We start from the raw sequence: 25,758 nt of genomic DNA, 5'->3' as shown, positions 1-25,758 counted from the left end.
AGCCTAATTTTGTAGTTATCCATAAGTACTTAGAGTTAATAAGCTCTGTATAAAAATTCAGGAGTCATTGGTTCATAGGATTGAATTAAAACTATTAGATTCTGCCTATATTTTTAATAAGGCAGAAAATTTATTTTATCTGTATGAAACATTAATTAGTGTGTTAAATACAGGTTAAATGCAAGTTTACCTTTTCTGTGATCTAATTTACATCTTAGGAAGCACTATAGTTCTTTAGCTATTATGCATAATCTATGTAATTTTATAATAACTTATTTTGAAATCTATTAAACTTAATGCTTGTACAAATGTGAAGGGAGGTTCATTTATTTCTCTGGAATTATGAGATTTTCTATTTTTTGAGAAAGTGAAATTACATTAGAAATGTGAAGCAAAAATTCTAAACAGAGAAAAACCAAATGGTAGTTATGTTATTATAATTTTTAGTAAAATGTAAACATGATGCCATACTTATCAATATTGGCAGTATAAAATTGAAGTAGTCAACAAGCATTTATTAAGTGAATCCTTAATGTGTGCCAAGCTGGGAATACGAAGAAAGGCAAAAAACAGTCCTTGCCCTCGAGAGACTCACAGTCTAATGGGGAAGACAACATGCAAACAACTGTATACATACAAGATACAGGCAGGATAAATCAAATAAATAATAATTAAATAAATAAATCCTCAACAGAGGAAAAGCACTAGAATTAAGGGAGAGTGGGAAAAGTGAGATTTTAGCTGAGACTTGAAAGTTAGATTGGGTGTACACATCACAAGGCCCAAAGGACCCCTGATATCATCTTCTAGTCTGGTATTAGATTACTAACTGATAACCTACAATAGACCTGTATTCCTATCTACTCATTGTCTGTCCTCTGTCTTGTATGGAGAGATGTCAGTTCTTTTAATCATAGCCTTACTGACGATTTTACCTTTTTTATTTTTGAAGTCAAATCTCCATCTTCACCTTACTAACCAGCAGAAGCCTTCAGTATTACATCAATTCTATTTTTTTGGATGCTTTTGTTTCTGCTCAGAATCCTGTTTCTTGAACTCAGTCTGCTCTTTGGTTTGTGGTGAGAGATATAAAGTGAGATAAATCTTATAGACCCAGGTAGTGACCAGAGTCATGATAGTAGTTGAAAGCAATTTAATATATTTATCAAAATTAGGTTATAGATGTTCAATCATGGAAAACCTATTTCCATGTTAGTTATGTTGTGAAAGAAGAAACGGACCAAAAGGAAAATACAAAAGTGCCTTTAGAAATGCAAGTATGCCAACAGGTTTTGATGTATGCCATGTTTCAAATACTCTGTCAGTTGATATTAAAAGTCACACAAATTTTGCCCTTTATATGGAAAAATGAGAACATTATCTTTAGTAGTAGGATTATAGAAAATCCTGAAAATGAGGCTTAATATTGAATGGTGCTAGGATCATAGAATAAGAGCTTGAAGGCAGCTTGAAATTCATCTAGCTCATTCCTCTTATTTTACAGGTGAAGTGGGGGCCCAGAGACTTTGAATGACTTGCCCATGGTCACAAAAGTTGTTAATTTATGTGCTGACTTCATTAATGTTGCTTGATAAAATTGTGAAATTCCATGAATGTGTTTTATTATTGGGAATAATGATGAACCCTCTGTCTTGCTACCTCAGACCTCTGTGGAAAGATATGATGGTTGCTGAGTATGTCAGAGGAATCTGGTGATGCATAGTGGATGGAGCACTAGGCCTGGAATCAGAACAGATCTGAGTTCAAATCCAGCCTCACCTGCTTATGATCTATTTGACCATGGGCAAGTCACGTAACTTCTGTTTGCCTTGGTTTCCTCAACTGTAAAATGGAGATAATAATAGCACCTTCCTTGAAGGGCTGTTGTGAGGATGGAATGAGATAATCTTTGTAAAGTGCCTGGAACATATTAGTTACTATGTAAATTCTTATACCCCCCCACTCCATTGAATTTATTATATACTTAAAAGAAAAGTCAACTGCACATATACATTAGAGATGAGGAGTTTTATATATAATCTTTGTGTGTGTATGTATGTGTGTGTGTGTGTGTGTGTATATGTGGAAATGCTTATTTTATTTGTGTTTGCTGAGTTCAGAATTTTAAAAGTCTTTTGAATAAAAGTCCATGAATGAGTTGTCTGAATGGAACTATTAGTATCTTACTTTATCACTAAAATTGTTTTTGAATTATATACGAAAACCAGTGAAACAGAGGTCAGATTGAAATGAGTATATCATAGGATTTTTGATTCAGTACCCCTTTAGAGGACTCAGGGATTGGTAAATGAACAAAAGGTGTTAGAATCAGATCAATATATTTAGAGTTTGGGAAAAAAGAAGAAGCCAGTCTGCTTTCTTTTTCTCCTTTAAGAATTGGCAGGTAGACTGGTGTGGAGGGGAGAGCATAGTGGTTAGGAGAGTAATGTGAGAAATTACTTGTATTACTTAGACATCATATTTTATTTGATAATTAGCAGTAACAATTGAGCAAAAGATACAAATCAGGGTGGCATTATTTAAGAAGCTATTTGTTTTAGCATATGAGTTTTGTAGACAACCTTAAACCTGATAGATTTTTTAAAAATGAAAACCTTCTTTGAATTTCCTTAGGGAAAATGAAAATATTGACTTCACTGTAGACCAAGAATTTAATCACCGCCACCATAGTATCCCTGTAAGTTCCAAAAGTATTTAGTGCATTGTTAAGCTTTAGTAGTTTATAGCTTCTTAAGAATATCTTATAGCTTTTAAAGCTTAATATTTCTCTATGATACCCTGAGTATTAAAAAAAAAGTCTTGAACATCCTAGATAGCATATGGAGAATCATTAAGATAAATTACCAAGTTAGCAGAATATTAACAGATAAGAGAAATTGAAAGAATATTCAAGCATGTAGCCACTGCATCCTTGAAGAAGGTAAAAGCAGAAAAAGCTCTATACAAGAAAATGTTATAAATGCTATTTACAAAATAACATCTAAAATAAAATGCCTCAATCAAAAAACAATTATTAAGCTCCTATTATGTACCAGGTAGGGGCAACTAAGTTATATAATGGGTAGAGAAGCAGAATCAGAAAGACCAGAGTTCAAACTTCCCCTCATACACTTACTGTGTGACCTTGAGGAAGTCACTTAACCCCTGAATTTATGAAACTGGAGATAGAAATGGCAAACCACTCCAGTATCTATGCCAAGAAAAACCCATGGAAAATTGGTCCAGTGGGTCATGGAGAGTCAGACATGCTGAATAGCTAAAAGACAACAATATTCCAGGTACCAATTAAATATTAAGGATATAAAGACAAAAAATGAACTGATTAAAAAAATAATAATTAGCATTTATATAAGCCTTTATGATTTGCAAAGAACTTTGCATATATTATATCATTTGATCCTCATAACAACAATAAGGTAGGTGCTATTATTATGATTCCCATTTTACAGATAAGGAAAGCAGAAGCTGAAATAAGTGATTTGTCCAGGGTCACCCAGCTAGTATCCATGACAGAATTTGAATACAGGTCTTTCTGATTCCAAATCCAGCACTCTATCCACTGCATCTCTTAATCTCTCCCCTAACGGAGCTTGCTTGATTGGAGATGGGGTGGGGAGGGAATCTATTTTTTTAATTAAATTATTTTATTTATTTTCAGTGTTCTACAATCACTTCCATATATCTCAGATTTTTCTCTTCCCTTTCCCTTTTTCCCCCCTCCCTCCCCATTCCCTCCCTGAGACAGCATACAATTTTATATAGGTTCTACATATATATTCCTATTAAATACATTTTCACCTTAGTCACTTTGCATAGAAGAATTAAAATGAATGGGAAAAATCATAAAACAAAACAAAATACAAAAGAAAATGTTCTGCTTCATTCTGTGATCCAATTCCATAGTTCTTTCTCTGGATGTGGGAGGCATTTTGCTTCAAGAGACGATTGGGAATTTTTTAAGTCCTTGCATTGCAATGAAGTACTAAGTCTACCAGAAACAGTCCTCACACACTGTAGTTGTTGCTGTGTACAAAGTTCTCCTGGTTCTGCTCCTTTCACTCAACATCAGTTCATATGTCTTCCCAGGCCTCTCTGAAGTCTTCCTGCTCATCATTTCTTATAGCACAATAGTATTCCATTACATTCACATACCACAATTTATTTAGCCATTCTCCAATTAGTGGGCATCCCCTTGATTTCCAGTTTTTGGCCACCACAAAGAGAGCTGCTATAAATATTTTTGTACATGTGGGACCCCTTCCCCTTTTTATGATCTCTTTGGGATGCAGTCCTAGAACCAATGTTGTAGCCCTTTGGGCATAGTTCCAAATTGCTCTCCAGAATAGATGGATCAGCTCACAACTCCACCAACAATGTATTAGTGTTCCAACTCTCCCATATCTTCTCCAACATTTATCATCTTCCTGTTTTGTCATGTTAGCCAATCTGATAGGTGTGATGTGGTATCTCAGAGTTGTTTTGATTTGCATCTCTCTAATCAAGAGTGATTTAGAACATTTTTTCATATGACTATAGATAGCTTTAATTCATTCCTCTGAAAACTGCCTGTTCGTATCCTTTGACCATTTATCAACTGGGGAATGACTTGTATTCTTGTACATTTGAGTCAGTTCTCTATATATTTTAGAAATGAGACCTTTATCACAGACACTAGTTGCAAAAATTCTTTTCCAGTTTTCTGCTAGAGGGAATCTATTTTTTTAAAGATAAAGAGTCCATTACCCACTCTATTGCTTGATGGTTGTGTGATGTTGGGTAAGTTATTTAACTTTTCTAGATATAAACTAAGGACATGAAATCAGTTCTCAGGAGAAGGAACCAAGGAAATTATAGTCATATGAAAAATGCCTCAAATCTCTAAGTATTAGACAAATGTTAATTAAAGCAATCCTCAGGTTCTAGTCACACCAATCAGATTAGCAAAGAAGACAAAAAAAGGAAAATGATAAATAGGGGAGAATCTTTGGGTAAATAGATAAGCTGATATACTATTGGTGGACCTGTGAAGGGGTACAACCATTTTGCAAACCAATCTGGAGTTATACATAAATTTTTTTTGTATAATAATTGACCATTTATTAGAGCACAGAGGTATTGCATGTATAAGTAAAGAGGTAGAAATTATAAACACATCCTTTACAGACCACAATATAATAAAAATATTAATCAGTTAAGGGAGCAAAAGTAAAAGAAATAAGCCAAAATGGAGAATTGATAATGAAATTCTAAATAATGACAAGGTAAAGGAATCATAGAAACAATAATTATATGAGACAATTATAATAGGAGGACTTCTGTGGGGAGGAACCAAGATGGGAGAGTAGAGAAAGCAGGCAAGGTCTCTTTCCCTATATTCCCCTCCAAACAACTTTAAAATAACAACTCAAATTAAAATCTCTAGCACCAGAGGCAACAAAAGATCAAAGTGACATTTTTTTCCAGACCAAGACAAATCAGGAGTGCAGAAAAAGTGGTCTGTGACCCTGGTGGGGGCACTGGCCCAAAGCCCACATGAGAACAACACCTGTGGTGAGCCTTGGAGGTGGCAACAGCAGCTTTAAGAGCTCTCAAACCAGAGATGGTAAGAAGGTCAAGTAGCTGGTCAGAAAGATACTACAGGGGACTCCTTATGCTAGCACTGGGGTGCAGGATAGGATGCTGCTTGTACTTCCCATTGCCCATACCCACTTTCATAAATTTTTGTTTTAACAGCACATATAGTCTTTGACCCAGCTGTATTACTACTAGGTTTACACTCAAAAGAGATCAAATACAGAGGAAAGTACCTATATTTACAGAAATATTTTAGTAACCCTCTTTTTTTGGTAGCAAAAACCTAGAAATTAACAGAATCCATAACAGCTGGGGAATGGCTCAACAAATTGTGGAATATGAAAATAACAGAGCACTACTATGCTGTAAGAAGTGAAGAAATAGATGACTTAAAAGAGCCATGGAAAGACTTGTATCAACTAATACAGAGTGAAATAAACAGAACTAGAAGAATAGTTTATAACATCAAAATTATAAAATGAACAACTTACATGAGAGATTGAACATTCAGAAACTGAGAAGAATGAAATGAGCAGGACCAAGAGAATAATTAATACAATAACAACAACACTGTAAAGACAATCAACTTTGAAAGCCATACAAACCATTACCATCTATGATTTCACAGGACTGATGATAAGGTATCCTGTCTACTTCACAACATAAGGGTGATGGGTTTAGGATGCAGAATGAAATATATTTTTTGAGCACAGCCAAGGAATCTTACTTTCTTTACTTTTATCTAGTTGAAAGGAGATAAAATAGGTTTATGCTAATTAACAAATGGAGCTTTAATTAAAATGTTTTTCTGAGTCTCAGCTGTCTCATTTGTAAAATGAGGAGTTTGAATTTAAGCAGCAGTTCCCAAAAATACAGAAGAAAATTTTGATACTAGAAATACTTACCTCTAAAATATCTCATATAAGAAGAATAATTTATGAATAAACAAGAGATATAAATAGGTAGTATGTTGGGGGTGTAAGCTCAGTTTTCACATGGACAGTCTCAGGCAGGTAAAAGTGAGGGCTTCTAAACCTCAGAGTTCTCATGAGGCCCCCCGCAGGGAATAGCTGGGGATTGAGGCGTGAAACACGAGCTATCTTGTGTATCTCCACCTCTTCTCAGTGGGAAACTTGCTGGGGAGAGCATCCCACCATTGAGATTGGTCCATGGTCTGAGCACACCTGTTGTTAATTAGCTAGGGGCTGAGAGCACGCACGGTATTCACATGCAAACTATGTGGCTGGGAGGGCTTAAGTAGGGACAGGAAAGCCTGAAGGCCCTCTTCTTGCTGGGGGGCCCTTAGAGGGAAGAGGGTTCCTCCCCTCTTCTGCTCTCATCCTCTTGCTGTATGATCCTTGCCCCTTGGGAGGAAGAGGGTTCCTTTTTCCTGGGGAAGAACTCACCCTGCATATGGATACGTAACTAAGACCCTGAATAAAGCCTAACCCTTGTTTGACTCTGGAAAGTCTCTTCTCTCAATAAGTTTATTGGGATGGCCAGCAAAGACCTGCAAAAGGTAAGGAGACTCGGGTAGCTCTTGGCCTCTAGGCCAAACAGTAGTATAGTATGGTTTTACACACACACACACACACACACACACACACACACACACACACACACACACGCGCACACACATATATACAAACACATACACATATTGACAAGCACATATATATATTTTAGTGTCTAATAGTAGCCTTCTCTAAGACCAGGTAGGGAGGGAGGAAAAAAGAACAAAAGAAAACTTAGAAGCACAGAAAATTAGTGTAGCTTTGAAAAGGATATTTAGTATTTACTATAGAGGGTTTTTTTCAAAGTAAACTGTCAAATGGAAATTCATGGTTCTATACCTAATCCTCTTTATGTTGTACTGCATGTATCAATGGAAATGGTTTTTTTTTGTCTTTTTATGTTTAAGTTCAAAATAAATAAATATTAACAAATAAAAAAACTCATGTAATTATGCATTTGTCAAAGATATTTGTTATGCACAGCAACTTTTTCATTATTAAAATAGGCTTTTTATTTTTATTTTGCTTCAGATTTTCTAGGATTTTCTTCTTTATCCCAGGGACATTCCACAATGGCAAATCAGCAGCTACAGCTCTATCTATGTATTTCAAGCCCTAAAGAAGATGGTTAAATCTAAGAAACAATGGATTAAATCCAGGGTGATTAAATTTTTGTGTGTGTCATAAGTCCCCCTTGTAGTCCAGTGCGTAATGTTTTAAAATGCACAAAATAAAATACACAGGATTACAAAGGAAACCTTATATTGAAATATACACCAAAATATTTACAAATGTAAGTTCACGGATTTCAGGTTAAGGGCCTCTCAACTAGATGATTTTGAAATTACCATTAAATATATTTAATTTAAACAAATGTCACTGAAATTAAGGGGAAAGAAACATGAAATGATACAAGTCTATAGCACGGATGTGTCTAGACAAGGAAGATATAAACCCAAAGAGTAAAAGGTTCAGAAGATAAGACAGACTAAAGAACTGGTATAAAAAGGGAATAAAGGAAGTCTTGGATAGAGTTAAGAGCAATAGCTATAACAAAGAATAAATATCAGAGAATGCTCAGGATTGGGAGAAAAGAAAAAAGGGGGGAGTCCACAACAGCCTGAAAATGATATAATAGGTCTAGTGGGAAGAACAATGGATTTCAAGTGAGAACTCATTGAGGGCAGGGGCTGTTCCATTTTTTTGTGGTTCCGTTCCCAGAACCTAGCAGAGTGCTTTGCACTTAGAGAGTGCTTAATATAAATATGCTTGTTGAATTGTCCAGTTCAGTTGAGAGACCTAGTTTGGAATCATTAACAGTTATATTACTTGAGGTAAATTACTCAGTGTTTCTGGGCCTGTTTCCTTATCTGCAAAAGAGGATAGTAATATCTTCACTACTTAAGTTGGTTGGTTGTAAGGCAATTGTTTTGCAAACCTGAAATCAATGTGAAATATTATTATTTAATTATTAAGCTTTAAAAACCAACCAGCTGGAATTTAGCATTCCTTCTGACTCTAAAATTCTGGTATTCTGTGAACCCTATGCACTAGGTACTAAAGTTACTCTACTCTCATTTTACAGATGAGGAAACTGAGGCTTGGAGAAGTTAAATAAATTGTCCATGACCACCTTTCTATTAAGTGTCTGACATAGGTGCAAACTCTGCATTCCAAATTTAGAATTCTACGCACTAGACTATCCTTTTCCCTTCTGCAATTTAATTTGCACACTTAAGGTTTTTGTATATATTATAGAAAAATTTCTATATTAGAAACAATATTTAGAATGAAAAAATGTGTAACAGTTCTCTGATGCTATTGAGAACAGGTATGCCAGAGACAGGATCCTAAACAGAGTTCCCAAACCTAAGATATCACTGAAGAATTTTAAAATGAGGCAGGTAATCATTTATTTGCCAACCCACAGCAAGTTTCTCCACCCTCTTGCTATTATATAAAACAAGTAATCAAGCGAAACTATTGGCAAGGAACATATAATTTAGGATTTTTTTTTTACTCATTCTATAGCCTAGATAAATGGTAGCTTACAGGATTAAAATAGTTGTCTTATTATTTGTTTATTTAGAAACTGAATTCAGAACACCAAAGGTAGCAATTAACTAGGTCAAAAACAAGCTTTCTGTAGGATTGAGCTTTACATTTTAAAATAATGCTTTTGTTGCCACTGGTATTTTTTAAGATTACCCCTAAGAAAGGGATATTACCTGTCAGATCAAGAATACAGGAAGGGTTTACTATAGTTGGAAGAGGACATGGGGAAGGAACCTGGTTCCGGGCTTAAAGGGAATAGAGTAAGACCATTTCTTATAGAAGAGTTGCATATTTGCCTCAGTGAAAAGCATTTCCATCGAGGGAGTTGCCTGTGCCAACAAAATCACAGTTCTGCTCCAAAAACAAACAAAAAATACCCAGACCAAACTATTATTAAGAGAGTCATGGATAAATAGCTAGGATTTTTTTTTTGTTAGAATTCGTCTGCAACAATACTCTTTTTTCCCCTCTTAAATGTGCATGGGTAACTTTTGTTTTTACATCATCTACATCTCTCAATTTTAATGAAAAATAAAAAATGAAACTGTCAGCTGATATATCCGTAAAACAAACTGACACATCAACCAAGTCAGATACCCCTGGAAAGAAAAGAAGGCATATTCTCATAGCTCTTCTTTGAAGCCAAGGTGGGCCAGGGTTTCAGAGTATTCATTTTTTTTTCACTTGTTTTGTCCAATTACGATGTTGTAGTCAATGAATATATATATAATTTCTGGTTCTACTTCCTTTTCTTTGCATCAGTTCATATAAATCTTTGCATGTTTCTCTGAATGAGTTGTATAAATTTTTTTAAGTTCATGGATAGGAATCTACTTTGTTTCCAGTTTTTTGTTGTTACAAAAAGCGTTGCTAAACATACATTTTGAAGTATAGAGGACACCTTTGACCTCCTCTTAGTATTCGACTAGGAGTGAGATCTCTAGATTAAAGGATATGGAAACATTGTCACTTTTTTTTTTTTAAGCATCATTCTCAATTGCTTTCCAGAATAAACAATTCACGGTTCCCAACAGTGGCTAGTTTGTCCAGTTTGTCCATTTTTCCACAATCCCTCCAATATTGTCTCATAGTATTCTTTTTAAAAATAAAAGATATAGGAATTTAAAGTTGTGGTGGAGGTCTTAGCTATAATGAAAGGCCCTTCACAGAATTTTCTGGGTTTTTGTTTCCAATTCAGCTATCCCTTTGATTGCCTTAACTTTTCAGACTGAAAAATGGGGAAAATCTCCCTTATAAGAATAGAAAGTCATTTTAGAGGTATCTAACTGAAGTGGAAAGAACACTATGCTCCAAATCAGCATTCCTACATTCAGCTCCCATGTTTTTAAGTTAGGCAGGTCACAATAATGCTAGCATTTATACAGTCTTTTAAAGTTTGCAAAGTGCTTTACTTCCCTTATCTCAATGATCCTTACAACAACTCAGTGAGGTAGGTGCTCTTATTTTTTACAGAAAACTAAGGCTGGGATTAAGTGACTTGACAAGCTCAGGCTCTTAAAAAGAATTTGAGGCTAGGTTCAGTAGAAGGTCTTCTTCACTACAACACTTTATCTGTTGTGTCACTTAACCTCCAAGATACTGATACATTTTGTACTGGAGTTGCTTTGAGGAAATACTTTGTAACCCTTTTGAGATCTAAATAAACACGAGATGATGTTAGTGAATGAATATATGAGAAGAAAATGTTGCCAAGTTGCGCCCCTTCAAATACAGAAAGTGCTGCTGGAACACCACACCAGACTGGCAAAAACTCCAAAAAGAGCTAACTCACTTCGGAACACAGCCAGAAGGGTAAAAGGAAAAGCTGATGGAAAGGGAAAATAAGGAACTAGGGGCAGTCCTGTGACTTGAGGTAATGAGACCTCGCTTCGTAAGCGCTGGAATCCTATGTAAACGTTGGCTAGTAAGGTAAAGTTTGAAGTCGGGTTTGCCAAGATTAAGGGAGTCCATAGATTAGGCTGGGCAGTTTGCAGGGTTTATTTTCTCTCCTGGCTGTTACTTTAGTCCTTTAGACGGCCTCCTCTTCCTGCGGCTATTGCTTGGAAATGGGAATCCCCCAAGACATCGCTCCCGTACATGGCGGCGCAGACTTCAAACCCACTTCCACGGGAGAGCTCCTTCTCCAACCTCCCCGACTCAACGCCTGCGCAAAGAGACCTCTGCGCTTTCCTTCGCCGTCTCCCTAGTCCTTCTCCAGCCAATCGAGAGTGTCCTTGCAGTTTCCCTCCGCGCCTGGCGCCGGGACTCCTTTCCTAGCGAACCCTCCCGGGCGGGGGCGGCTACGTACGTTGTCATAGTGACCATTTCAAGTAAACCGGTTTGGGCCCTCCATCCGGGTCTCTGGGGCAGCTCTTCGGCTGGTTCTGGGAAGGTACCCCTCCCCCCCACGCCAACCCAGGGCTCGGTGGGGCAGCCGGATCCGGCCTCGGAGAGCGCGGACTGGGGCGTCTGGGCCCAGAGCTGCCTCTCCCTGGGGTTCGCAGGGTGGGAGGGCCATGGCGGCAGAAGAAGATGAGGAGGTGGAGTGGGTCGTAGAGAGCATCGCAGGCTTCCTCCGCGGCCCTGACTGGTCCATCCCCATCCTGGACTTTCTGGAACAGAAGTGTGAAGGTAAAGGCCGACGCCTTCCCCGCCACTCCCCGGGGCACCCAGACCCCAGAACAGTTCCCCTCCTTTATCCTCTTCTGGCTAAGGGAACGAGGTCGGGCCCACACGTCGGCTACATTTAGGGGTTGTTTTGAAGCTGGTATGACTCCCCCCGAAGCTCCCTCCAAACGTCCTCTCCACCTCCCTTCTCCTCACCCACTTCCACCCCCACCTTCCACACCCTACTGCCCCTCCCCAATTCCATCTCTGTCCCGCCTCCTCACCCCTCTCCACCCCGCCTCTAAACCAGCTCGCACCCGGCTCCCCACTCTCCCCAACTCCATTTTCATCGTCATCCTTTCCTTACCTTTATTCCTATCCGCACCCCACCACCTTCCTCTTCGCACTTCACCTCCACACTCCTCTCCTGGCCTCCTCCCCTCCCCCAAATCCATCCCCACCTCCAACATCCCCTCCTCACACATCTCCCACTCTCCAAGTCTCACTCCCCTAATTTTATCTTCTCCTCCATTCCTGCAGCCTAACTACCCTACTCTCCTACTCTCCATTCCTATCCCTCCATCCTCTATTTCCACTCCCACCTCCTCCCATATTCCCATGCTCATCCAGTGCTTTCCTGATTTCAAAGAAAAAAATGCACAACATAAACATGAAAAGCTTCCCTTCCCCCACTATAACCCTAAATCTCCAGGCTTCTGCCTCAAGAAAAAGTAAAAGCCATAATAAAGGGTACCGAAATGTTTTTAACTGGTTGAAAACTTTACCCCAACAACTAAGTGATGGATGGAGACGCTTTCCTATCCCTCTCTGTCCCCAGAGGGATTCACTGAGCTTAAAGCCGTTTTCTTGGAAGGGAGGATTTGGACTATGCCATGAAATACCTTTTTCTTAAGAAAGGAGCACCTAGGGATGCTCTTGCTCTAAAAGGAATTGAGCCAATCTGTCACCAAGTATTTATTTTTTTTAAATAAATTTAATACTTGTGGAAATGCATGTTGAAAACTAAAATACGTTTAAATCTTAAACAAATGTAATAAAAAGTCTTTTTTTACATCATCATAGTTCTATTATCATTCCCCCTTTCAGAGAACCATTCCATATAACAAATGATATTTTTTAAAAACAAGAAAAGAAAGAGGAAAAAAATTAGTATAACTGATCAGTACATCCCAAAAGTCAGAAAATTGACCCAGTGGGCAATTCTTGTGGATCTTCCATCTCTGCAAAGGAGATATCTCTTCTTTGTAGCTATGCTTCGACAAACCTTCATTAATTACTAATGTCAGTAAGTCAGTCAGATAACATTAAGTGCCTGCTGTGTGCCAGATACAGTGCTAACTTTGGGCATACAAAGAAAGGCAAAACAGTCCTGCTGTCCAGGAGCTTAGTCTAAAGGGATGGGCAAGGAGGAGACAACATACAAAGAGCTTTGTATAAACAGGATACATACAGGGTAAATTGGAGCTGATCTCAAAGGGAAGACACTAAAATTTCCTCACCTGTGAAATGAGATTAAGTTTGATATTAGGAAAGGCTTCTTGCAGAACTTTAGCTGAGATTTTAAAGAAACCAGGGAAGTTAGGAATTGGAGATGAAGAGGGAGAGAGTTCTAAACATGGGGGGCAGACAGTGAAAATGTTCAGTGGGAGATGGAGTGTCTTGTGAAGGTGGTGTCATGTGAGGAACAGCAAGGGGAAACTTGCTGGATTGATTGCAGATTATGGTAGATTGTGATATGTAAGAATGTGGTAGATTGTGAGATGTAAGAAGATTGGCAAGGTAGAATGGGGTCAGGTTATGGACATCTTTAAAAACCCAATTGAGGATTTTCTATTTGATTCTGGAGGCATAGAGAGTTGATTGCATAGAGAGGTGACATGATCAGACCTGCCTTTTAGTTAGATCAGTTTGACAGCTGAGTGGAGGATGACTGGAGTGGGGAGAGACTTGAGGCAAGGAGACCTACCAAAACCAGTTTTATTTCAGTAATCTAGGTGTAAGGTGATAAAGGTCTATGTAGCAGGGTGATTTCAGGGTCAGAAGAGAGAAGGGAGCATATAGGAGCTAGGATTGCAAGACGTGACCATTGATTCCACATGAGGGTGGAAGTATTGGTTTGAGAGAATAAGGAGTTGAAGATGACACCTAATTTAAAAGTCTAGATGATTAAGAGAATGGTGGTACTCTTTGACAGTGGCAGGGAAGTTAGCAAGAAGGGAAGGTTTGAGAGGCAGGGGAAAGAATGGGATCAGTTTTGGACATATTGAGTTTAAGATGTCTCCAAGACATCCTCTTCAAGGTGTCCTAAAAGCATTTGAAAATGTGAGACTGGAGGTCAGGAGAGAGGTTAGGATTAGGACAAATAAATTTTAACATCATCTGCATAGGGATGATAGTTGAATATTTAGGAGCTGATGAGAACACTAAGTGAAGAGTATAGAGGCGGAAGAGAAGACAGCCTTTGCGGATAACCCATTGTCATCTGTGTTGTGTCCTGGATGACGATGCAGAAATCAGGAGAAACATTTGAATATGAAAAACCCAACAGGTACATGGGGGATGCACGTGTTCCATGGAGGAAAGAAAATAGATTTTTGTGGGTTAAATAGGGGAAACGTATTTTATATAGTCAGACACTGTGCTAAGCACCAGGAATGGGAATGCACAGAAAACAAACAAAAACAACAAAAAAGTTTCTGCTCTCAAGGACCGTACATTCTCATGGGGTAGACAACATATAGAAGATATATACTAGGGTAAATTAAGACAATGGGTTAAGTTTGGGACCAGGTACCGTGCACACCCCTTGGTACTTTTGAATGGCATATAATGAATAGTATTTTCAAACCTAAACAGTACCCAGTCAAGTCAGAATCAGGTTCACTTTAAACAGTGATTTTTTTCATCGCATTTTCTTTGCCAACATTTTGTGAAATCTTATGGCAGTTAGTACTGTAACTAATAGTACAGTGCCCTGAGGCATCTTATCTTGAAAAATTGTCTGGCATTTCATTTGTCTTGTCTTTCCTAACTAGGTTTTTAAATTTTGGCATGTACATTTTAACTGTTTATATATATATATATATATATATATATATATATATATATATGTATATATATCTATCTATCTGTGTGTGTGTATGTGTATGTATATATCTATATACATAGATACACACACCTACACATATATGTTTATATATGTGTGTATGTATACATATGTGTATTTGTGTGCATATATATACATACATATGTATATACGTATGTAACCTACTTATTTCAAGCATTATTTGCCACAACTAAATTATGGTATGATGATATCATCTGGATTCCATTGTAATTTTATATGACCTGTTTTATTCTTATTCACGTTATATACTCTTTGAGGTAGTCTGTTGAAGGGTCCAAAACTTGCTTAGCTCTTAAAAATGCTATAATGTATCATGTTTTCAAATACACGATAACCAGGTAAGTGAGAATCAAGATGGTTTTAAGTAGAGATCTTTTGTAATCTCAACTTGTTCTTTCACGTTCCTTCATGTATAATGGTATATTTCTTAATTTTTTTCTCTTAAATTTTAGTTTTTGATGATGAAGAAGAAAGCAAGTTGACATATACAGAAATTCATCAGGAGTACAAAGAACTGGCAAGTTTCCTTCTTTGACTTTTGAAAAAAAGGCAATTGATGAGAGACAAAATAAAACTTGAATGTTTTTTTTTAAATCACATGCAATGGATTTTTCATCCTCAATTTCTTTTACTTATGCAGAAATTAAATCTATTTTAACAATATCACTAATCATGTCAAGTTCAGAGGTTCTTTCAGTATTTCTCTCACTAAGTGTAGTGTAGTTAAAAGGGCACATATTGTGGTCACAAAACCTGACTTTGATGTTTACTATTTATATGACCTTAACCTGTTTTTGCTTTATTTTCCTTATCTGTGAAATGAATCTAACTTGTTGAATGGCCTATCTCATGTGATTTTTGTGATGAAATGCTTGTAAGTCTCAGTAAATATTTATTAGGTTCTGTTTGCCAGGCTCTGTAGTAATTGCTGGGGATAGGGATAAGAAAAAAACAACCAGTTCCTGTTCTCAAGAAATTTACAGTCTAATGTTGTTTTCAGTTTTGTCTGACTCCGTGACCTTATTTGGAGTATTCTTGGCAAAGATACTGGAGTAATTTGCCATTTCTTTCTCCAGCTCATTTTATAGATGAGGGAAACTCAGGTAAATAGGGTTAAGTGATTTGCCCAGAGTCACAAGATGGCAGGTGTGTAAGGCCAGATTTGAACTCAAGAACATGAGTCTTTCAGACTGTAGGCCCAATGCTGTATCCATTGAACTACCTAACTGTCCCTAAACAGTCTAACAAGGGAAGATAAAACACAACAGAAACTTGAAAAGGGAGCAAGGGGAGGAAAAATATGGACAAGGATAGAGAGAGGAAGTACCTGGTGCAGGGACATGGTGGAGAAGCCAAAGAAATCCAAAATAGTCCTTCATTTGAGTAGAGGATGGCTTACAGTGGGGGAACTCGGGGCAAGGAAGCCAACAGAAGGCTAATTCATCAGACAGGCCTTAAAGTGCTATGCATGTGAGTTATCTATATATTTCTAACTGTATGGAATCTCAGAAATAATTTTGTGATAGTTTCCTAAGGCATATTGGGAAAACTCTTTGAATTTCCTTTCTCTTTTGTTGCTTCCAAGAAATAGGGAGGTTCATATTGTTTTCTTTCTCATTATCATTACATAATGATTAAGTGTGTAAGTTATTATATTATGGCTACAAATTAAACATTTTGTGAAAGATACATACACATATATACATACATACAGACCCATGTGTGAGTTATGTTATGGCTACAAATTAAACTTGATTTTTCTGATGTTAGGGATTTCTTGGTTGATTTTAATAGAGTTTCTGAATTGTAGAAACTAAATTCGTCTTAATTCTACTGATCATCCTTAACAAATGATGTTTTACCGTTTGATGTTTGCTTATTGAAAACAAGGGCTAGTGTTCTACGGGCACTTCTACTGATTAGAAGATAGCATCTATACATGGATAAGAGCTGGCCCTGGAGCCTTGTAGCCCTTGGTTAGATCATTTCTCTGAGACGTGTTCACTTTGCCCCTGGGAACTCTAAGACGATAATAATGCTGATGGACATTGGTAGAAGCCATTTCTCAGCTGGAGTTCACTTTCCATCCCTGAAATCACAGGTCTTAAAGTAAAAAAAAAAAAGTGTGTGTTCAGAATAGTAGAATTTTTCAAATACCCTTTATTTTTATCTGTTGTTTTATTAAAGATGTCAGCAGTTTTTACAAAATATTTATTTGTCCCCCAATCAATATTGTAAAAGTTATTTATGGATCTGTATATTTTCTCTCTAGGTTGAAAAACTATTAGAAAGCTATCTAAAAGAAATTGGAATTAATGAAGATCAATTTCAAGAAGCATGTACTTCTCCTCTTGCAAAGTCCCGGACATCACAGGTTTTGACTTTTGTTTTGTAATACTGTGTGAATAGAAATGGTCAGGGTTTGTTTTCCTTGAAACCTTTTGACTATACTGCATGGAAGGTATAGCCATGCAAAAATACTTCTCTTGAATATGTAGAAAAAGGAGCACATTTGAATAAAATATAATTGTAATATGATGTCAAATAAGAAAAATGTTGACACTCTCATTGTCCATAGACTCAAAACGAATTGGCACTACACCACTCAGCTTCAGATATCCAGACTTCAGATCTTTGTGTTTGGTCTGTGTTTAACATTTTATAAATTGATGATTAGGTTTGATAGCATACTATCAAATTTACAGCTAACACAAAGTTGGGAGGATGAAGTGGGATAGCGATCACACTAGATAAGAGTGTATCTTAAAAGACCTTGGAAGCCTACACATTGTTTTAGATAGGGAAAAATGAAATTTAATAGAGAATAATCTACTTCACATATACAAAATGGAGAGGATTGACTAGATAACAGTTTGCCTAATCAAATGCAAAAATTATTTATTAAGCATCAACTATATACAATGAAAAACAATTTTTTGCTAAAAGAAGTTACAGTATACTGAGGAATGAAACGTAAAAGAATTAGCATATAATTGATACTTTGAGGAGAGAGCAAGAGCTAACAGTCAATCCATAGATGTTTATTGAAGTCCCTACCAGTTGCCAGGCAGAGTGTTGGGAATACAAACACAAAATGAAATAGTCTTTACCCTCAGGGAGCTTACATTCTCTCATGGAAAAAATGTACACATGTAAGATATGTAGAAATAATATAAGGTGCATTTGGTAGAGAGGACAATAGTAGCCAGGGATAGGGGTAGGGATCAGGAATGGCTTCATGCAGCATTTGAGTAGAGTCTCTAAGGAGATGAGGGATTCTAATACATGGAGGATAGGAGTGAGTACTTTAGAGGCATGAGGGACAGGTAGTGCAAAGGCACCTTAGTGGGAGGTGGAATGCCAAGGGTTTGGGGGTTTAGAGGGTGAGTGGGGGTATGGTGGAGTAGTAATAAGTCTGGAAAGGTAGACTAGATCTACATTATGAAAGGTTTCAAATTCAAGCCAAGGAATATGAATTTTACCTTAGAGTCAATTAGAAAAGTTCCTGAGCAGGGAATAATATAGTCAGACCTATGCTGTAGAAGAACTATTTTGGCAGCTCTGTGAAGGAAGGATTGGAGAGGATAGTTACTTGAGGCAGGAAGAACAAATAAAACATTCCATTTAGAGAGGAAAGCTGAGAAAAAAGCATAGAGATGAGAAGTGAACAAACATTGAATAATCACCTACTCTGTGCCTGGCATGGTGGTAGATCCTTTACAGATACTATCTCATTTGATCCTCACAACAATTTTGTGAGGGAGGTGCTATTATTATCATCCCCCTTTTTACAATTCAGATAATTGAAGCAGACAGATTAAGTGATTTTCCCAGGGTCACATTGCTAGTAGGTGTCCAAGGGTGAACTTGAACTTGGTTCTCCTGACTTCAGGCATAACGTTCTTTCCACTGGATCTACCTACCTACCTCCCAAATGAGAGATGTTAAGCTGGGTGTGGGAAATAGAAGACCAATTTGGTTGTAATGGAGAATAAGTGAGTGATATGTGTGTGTGTTCATCCTTCATTGCCAGAGAAGACCAGGCCATCAGAGAAATAATTACATGACTTGCACTTGACTTTGTTTTGAGTGAGAGAGGGCTACGCAGGTCACCAGCCTCACTCCTCCTCCAGAGCCATCTGAATCCTGTGACAAGATATTCATCAGGATGACTGGAGATGACTCAGGATGAGGCAACTGGGGTTAAGTGACTTGCCCAAGGTCACACAGCTAGTGAGGGTCAAGTGTCTGAGGTGAGATTTGAACTCAGGTCCTCCTGACTCCTGCACTGGTACTCTATCCACTGCACCACCTAGGTGCCCCAAGTGAGTGATATATAAATTTGGAAAAGTAGGTTGAATCATAATGTGAAGGGTTTTAAATGTTAAGCAAAGGAGTTTATATGTTATCATGGAGACAAGAAGGAACTACTGGAGCTTCATCAGGAGACTGACATTGTTAGACCTGCTTAGTAATATTATTTTGATGGCTGTGTGGAGAATAATTTGAAAAGGGAGAGATTTGAGGCAGGAAAAAAAAGAAGGCTGTTGCAGTAGCCAAGAGAGGTCAAGAGAGCCTGGTAGTGGTCAGTTATCTGTGTGAGTAAAGAGAAGGGGACAGATCTGAGAGATGTGGAAATAGTATGAATGGGATTTCCCAGCTGATTTGATACAATGGGCTATGGTAAGGTGAGGGAGAAGTGAGAGATGACTTCAAAATAGGGAACTTCAATAACTGGAAGGATGGTGCTGCCCTCAACAGTATGGAAGAAGGTGGATGGGGAGGAGTGAGGGGAGAGATTCTGTTTTGTACGTGATGAATTTGAGACCCTCACAGGACAACTAAGTAGAAAGGCGTTTCGTTGGGTAAGGACTGAAGCTCAGAAAAAAGATGAGGATGGCCTGGATACACCTTTTTCTAATAAGTTTCTTTATGTCTATACCTCTGGAATTTCCAAAATTAGGGTGGTGGTATGGTGAGGCATTCTGGACTAGAAAAGAGTAAATCTAAGCCACCAGGGCAGCAGTTCTTTATAAACCTGGCTTGGTTCTTCTCCAGTGTCTCCTTTTGGAGTTTATCTAGTCTTATTGCCAGTTTTCATTTGGACCCACTGAGGAATGGCATGATTTTGCTTCTGCTTCTTTGCAAGGAACTTCTTGACTCTGAAGGGAAGACATGGTGAGGTCTCAGCAGTACAGTCAGAAAATAGCACAACCAAGGTTCCAGTGGCACCACAGTCCAAGTCTTAGGACAGGAAACTGCTCAGCATTGCCTACAACCACTCCCTCAAAAGTCAGTCAAGAAGAGTAAGGGACAGAGAACAGACTGAAAGCTAGCTGTGGGATGAATCTGGCCTGTATAGATTGAGGAATTATTTGCCATAGAGAATAGAACCCATAGAATCTACTGTAATCATAGTTAGAAAATGTAGGAGAGAAGAGGTCCCAGGACAGAATCTTGGGGGACAGGATTATGAGGCAGAACATGGATGATACTACAATGGTGACTGAAGGTTGTGGTCAGATAAGTAGAAGGAGCATGAGGAAAGAAGAATGTCATGAAAATCCAAGGAGAGCTTACCTGGGAATAGGAGGTGGCCAATAGTGTCAGATGCTGCAGAGAGATGAAGAAGGATAAGGACTGAGTATAAGCTGCTAGACTTAGCAATTAACAGATCATTGGTAACCATTTAGAATAAAGTTATGTTTGAGCAATGAAGTTTGAAGTCAAATTTCAATGGGTAGAGAAGTGAATAGGAGAAGTAATGAAGGAAATGAGTGTAGAAGATAGTTTATTCTATGAACCTCATTGTGAGAGAGGGTGGTGGTGGAGAGAATGACAACTTGAGAGGATGGTAGAGGTCTGGGGAAAGTTTTTTCATGGATAGGGGAGATTTGGGCATGTGGGTGGGATAGAAAGAGCCATTAAGCAGGGTGAGTTAGAGAATTGGTGAGATAGCTGAAGGTAAAAGGCACAGTGGAGGAGGTGGGCCTTGGTGAGGAAAAGAGTTATTTCTTCGGCAGTTTAGAACAAAGGAGGGGGGAACAGGAGAGGAAATTAAAGGCTTTTGAGGAGTAGAATTGGGGAGAGCAACAATGGCCTGTATTTTCTCAATGAAGTAGGTGGTGAGATCTTCTGTTGTGATAGAGAGAATAGTGGGAAATTTAAGGAGAGAAGAAAAGGTTTAAAATAGTTGCTGTGGGAAATGTGATAGAGACTCAGGGGTTGAACTACTTTCTGTAAGAATCCTCCTCTGATTCCCTTTATTGCTAGTGTTTTCTCTCTAACATGGTATCTTCACTTTATCCTCTGTGAGTGTGTGTGTGTGTGTGTGTGTGTGTGTGTGTGTGTGTAGTTTGTACTGTTTGTATGTTGTCTTCTCCATTGGACTATAAGTTCCTTGGGAGCAAGGGGTGTTTCTTGTCTTTATATCCCAAGAGCTTTGCCCATTGTCTGGTACATAGTAGGCACATCATAAATGCTTACTGACTTGCCTTGCTTGTTGACCTACTTTGCACAGTTCTATTACTTCCTCTAGTGCTGTTCCATGACATGTGGAGAAGAACAAGGAAGGATGTTGATGGGTATAATCTAGGATTCGAGATGGGACAAGGACAAGAGATTTGATAAGAGTTGAATTGGTTATCAGTAATTGGGTTAAGATTGGAAAAGGAGAAAAGTTTGGCTAGATGAGGAACGGTGGCTTGGGAAAGCATGGAGAAGTGGAATGACAGGCAAGTTGTAAGAACAAAAGTAGGTTTAGGAGGAATGAAACAAGGAGAGATGAAAGGATAGGAGGTTATGTATGGTCAGAGAAATTTTGAAATGCTTAAGGGACAGTTAGAGATGTCTAAGAGGTAGTTGGACTAGAGCTCAGGAGAGAGACTAGAGTTGGAAATATAGATATAATACTCATTTGCATGGAGTTCATTACTCAACCCATGAAATTTAATGAGATCATCAAGTTAAATAGTGCAGAGGAGGGGTTCTTAAACTTCTTCTGTGACATAGACCCCTTCTCAGAATAGTGTTTTTCAGTGCATAAAATAAAATAGTATTAGAAAGGAAACCAATTACATAGAAATATCATTATCAAAATATAAAAAAAAAAACTTTATGGATCCAAGATGTAGGAATCTTTGGTATAGAGGAAAAAAAGAAGAGGGCCAAAAGCAGAATTTTATGCTACAACCACAGTGAATTGGAGTAATATTAAAGGAGACTAAGTAAGAGAAGTCAGACAGATTAAAGAACTAGGAGAGAGCAGTGTAATGAAAATGCAGGGAAGAGAGAGAGTATCCAGGAGAAGGTGGTGATTGAGTATTAAATGTTGGAGAGGTCAAGAAGGATCATAATTGAGAAAAGGCCTTTATATTAAGAAATCATTGGTAATTTTGTAGAGGCAGTTTCAGCTGAATGATAAGTTGGAAGCCAGATTGTAGGCAGTTTTGAAGAGAGTGAAAGAAGTCAGGAAGTAGAGATACCTAGTGTATTAAGCCAAAATGGGGGGGAGAGATATAAGGTGATAGTTAGCTGGGATGGATGGATCAGGTGAGAGGTTTTTGAAGAAGGGGAAGGTGGGAGAGGGGGTAGGACATGGGCATGTCTGTAGGCAGTAGTGAAGCAGTCAAAAGATGAGAGATGAAATGTGATAAAGTAGGGATGATGAATGGAGCAATCTGCTGGAGAAGTCTGAGAAAAAGCTTTTAGATCTGGCTAATGGAAAGAAATCATTGATAACTTTAGAGAAATAAGTCTGAATGGCTTCACCTATCTTTGATGGTGTAAAGTTTGTTATGAAAAATTGCACATCTTTTGACCGTTTGTCTCTTGTCTTCCCAGTTTTATGGTGTGACTTTGCTTAGGTCTCTTGTCAACCTTTCTTTAAACACTAGCTTTTCTCCACTGGTCCTCACTGTTTTATTAGGTGATACTCTTTGTAATCTTGCACCATCATTCTCTGTAAAGTTTTGTAAATGAGTTTATATTCTAAACCAGTGTTGTCTTTGCCTGCCATGTCTGTTGGTTTAACAAATAAATTTTGTGTTGGCTAGCTAAGATAAATTTTAGACTCTTTTTCTTCTTTTTTATGAAAGTTGGTGTAAATTGTCTGAACTTCTGAAAGAAATTGGTATAATCAAATCTATGATCTTTCTTCCATTCCTTTCCTATTTTTTGACAACAATAACTCAGGTTAGATTGTAGTTATTTTACTTAGCTATTTCTTATTATTTTTCCAGCTACGAATTAACTTTGAGATTTATCCTGCCAAATATGTGGTCTAAATGTGCACAGAGAGCTTATTCATTTAGAAATGACTCCCACAAAGTATTGAGTCCATTGAAATATAATCACTTTTACTTTTTGGTGTTATTTTTTGATAATCATATATAGAACCTTCTGATTCTTTTCTTGGAGAAAAAAGTAATCATGGTATGTGGCATGAGGCTTTTGGGTAGTCTATTAGTATAGCTTTTCTCATTCCTGACTGCTGAGTCATATTTTCCAACTTTTTAAAAATTAATTATTTTTAGTTTTCAACGTTCATTTCCACAAGATTTTGAGTTCCAAATTTTCTTCCCATATCTCTCCTTCTTCCACACCAAGACACTGTGCATTCTGATTACCATTTCCCCCAATCTGCCTTCCCTTTTATCACACTGCTCTCTTTCCTTATCCCTACCTCCTCTCTTTTCTTGTAGGGCAAGATAGATTTCTGTACCCTTTACCTGTATTTCTTATTTCTCAGCTGCATGTAAAAATAGTTTTTAACATTCATTTTTAAAACTTTGAGTTCCAACTTCTCTCCCTTCCTCCGTCTCCACCCATCCCCACTGAGAAGGCAAGCAATTCAATATAGGTTATACATGTGTAGTTATGCAAAAGACTTCTATAAAAGTCATGTTGTAAAACATGACTATATTTCCCTCTATCCTATCCTGCCCTGCATTTATTCTATTCTCTCTTTTGACTTTGTCCCTCCCCAAAAGCATATACTTCTAATTACCCCCTCCTCCCATTTGCCTTCCCTTCTATCATCCCCCCATACCTCACTTATCCCCTTCTCCCCTACTTTCCTGTAGTGTAAGACAGATTTTCATACCAAATTGAGTGTGTGTGTTATTCCCTCCTTAAGCCAAATGTGATGTGAATAAGCTTCACTTTTTCCTTCTCATCTCCTTCCTTTTCTCCTCCATTGAAAAAGCTTTTTCTTGCCTCTTTTATGAGAGATAATTTGCCCTATTCCATTTCTCCCTTTCTCCTCCCAATATATTCTTCTCTCACCTCTTAATTTTATTTTTTTTTAGATATCATCCCTTTCTGTTCAACTCACCCTGTGCCCTCTGTCTATATGTATATAATCCCTCCAAATACCCAAATACTGAGAAAAGTGTCAAGAGTTACAAATATTATCTTTCCATGTAGGAATGTAAGCAGTTCAACTCTAGTAAATCCCTTATGATTTCTCTTTCTTGTTTACCTTTTCATGTTTCTCTTGATTCTTGTGTTTGAAAGTAAAATTTTCTATTCAGCTCTGGTCTTTTCATCAAGAATGCTTGAAAGTCCTCTATTTCTTTGAATCACCATTTTTTCCCCTGAAGTATTATACTCAGTTTTGCTGGGTAGGTGATTCTTGGTTTTAGTTCTAGTTCCTTTGACTTCTGGAATATCCTATTCCAAGCCCTTTGATCCTTTAATGTAGAAGCTGCTTGATCTTGTGTTATCTTGATTGTGTTTCTACAATACTCAAATTATTTCTTTCTGACTCTTTGCAATATTTTCTCTTTGACCTAGGAACTCTGGAATTTGGCCACAATATTCCTAGGAGTTTTTCTTTTCAGATCTCTTTCAGGAGGTGGATTCTTTCAATATTTATTTTACCCTCTGGTTTTAGAATATCAGGGCAGTTTTCCTTGATAATTTCTTGAAAGATGATGTGTAGGCTCTTTTTTTTGATCATGGCTTTTAGGTAGTCCCATAATTTTTAAATTGCTTCTCCTAGATCTATTTTCTAGGTCAGTTGTTTTTCTAATGAGATAGTTCACATTGTCTGCTAGTTTTTCATTCCTTTGGGTTTGTTTTATAATTTCTTGATTTTTCATAAAGTCATAAGCTTCCATCTACTCCATTCTAACCTTTAAGGAGTTATTTTCTTCAGTGAGCTTTTGGCTCTCTTTTAACATCTGACTAGTTCTGTTTTTTAGGGCATTTTTCTCCTCATTGGCTTTTTGGATTTCTTTTTGCCATTTGGGTTAGTCTATTTTTTAAAATGTTATTTTCTTCAGCATTTTTTTGGGGTCTCCTTTAGCAAGCAGTTGACCCATTTTTCCTTTATTCAGACTGGCATCTTGACTATGACTTGCAGCTTTTAATGTTCAAGGCTACATTTCCCTTTTGAATTGTGGTCTGTGTGGTGTGTTTGGTCTGCAAGCTGTTGGTCCAAACCTAATTTCTCCGAAACTTCCCCCAACCCATTTTAGGTTAAGAGAGATAAAGGAATCCATGTTGAGTTGAGAACTAATTTTGCTTTGTTTCCTATAAATCAGTTTCTCATTTCCTGAATATCTCAGTTAAATGATACTCAGTTTTTGTTGTTAATTGTATTTATAACAACATAGTTAACTTCACATTTTATTTGCTAAGTAGACTTCTTTCAGAAAGTGTTAACATTTCAGTTATTTTGAATGGCCCTCAGTGTTTTTAGCTAACCTACTAGGTTTTAGAAGTGAGCCCAGCATAGTAGGTAAAGCCTTGCAATTTTAATCAGGAAGAACTGTGTTCTGGTGTCGTCTTGGAGTTTTAAGGTGTGTCTCTGAGTCAATTCCTTATCTAAAAAAT

At 37.6% G+C, this 25,758-nt stretch overlaps 1 protein-coding gene across 1 annotated transcript in view; it reads left to right on the top strand.

Moving 5' to 3' along the window:
- The first annotated feature begins 11,348 nt into the window (after window positions 1–11,348).
- The window catches only part of CFAP36 (cilia and flagella associated protein 36), a 45,111-nt gene continuing 30,701 nt past the window's right edge, over window positions 11,349–25,758 (top strand). Inside the window, exons 1-3 of the mRNA XM_072635521.1 lie at window positions 11,349–11,795; window positions 15,372–15,436; window positions 17,192–17,293. Of these exons, the coding sequence (XP_072491622.1) occupies window positions 11,681–11,795; window positions 15,372–15,436; window positions 17,192–17,293 (282 nt within the window). The 5' untranslated portion in view covers window positions 11,349–11,680. The remainder of the gene's footprint in view (window positions 11,796–15,371; window positions 15,437–17,191; window positions 17,294–25,758) is intronic.

Source organism: Notamacropus eugenii, chromosome 1 (assembly GCF_028372415.1).
Source record: "Notamacropus eugenii isolate mMacEug1 chromosome 1, mMacEug1.pri_v2, whole genome shotgun sequence".
In the NCBI taxonomy this organism is placed as follows: Eukaryota; Metazoa; Chordata; class Mammalia; order Diprotodontia; family Macropodidae; genus Notamacropus; species Notamacropus eugenii.
Note: the sequence above shows the minus strand (reverse complement) of the source record. Positions and strands in the feature narration are given on the sequence as shown.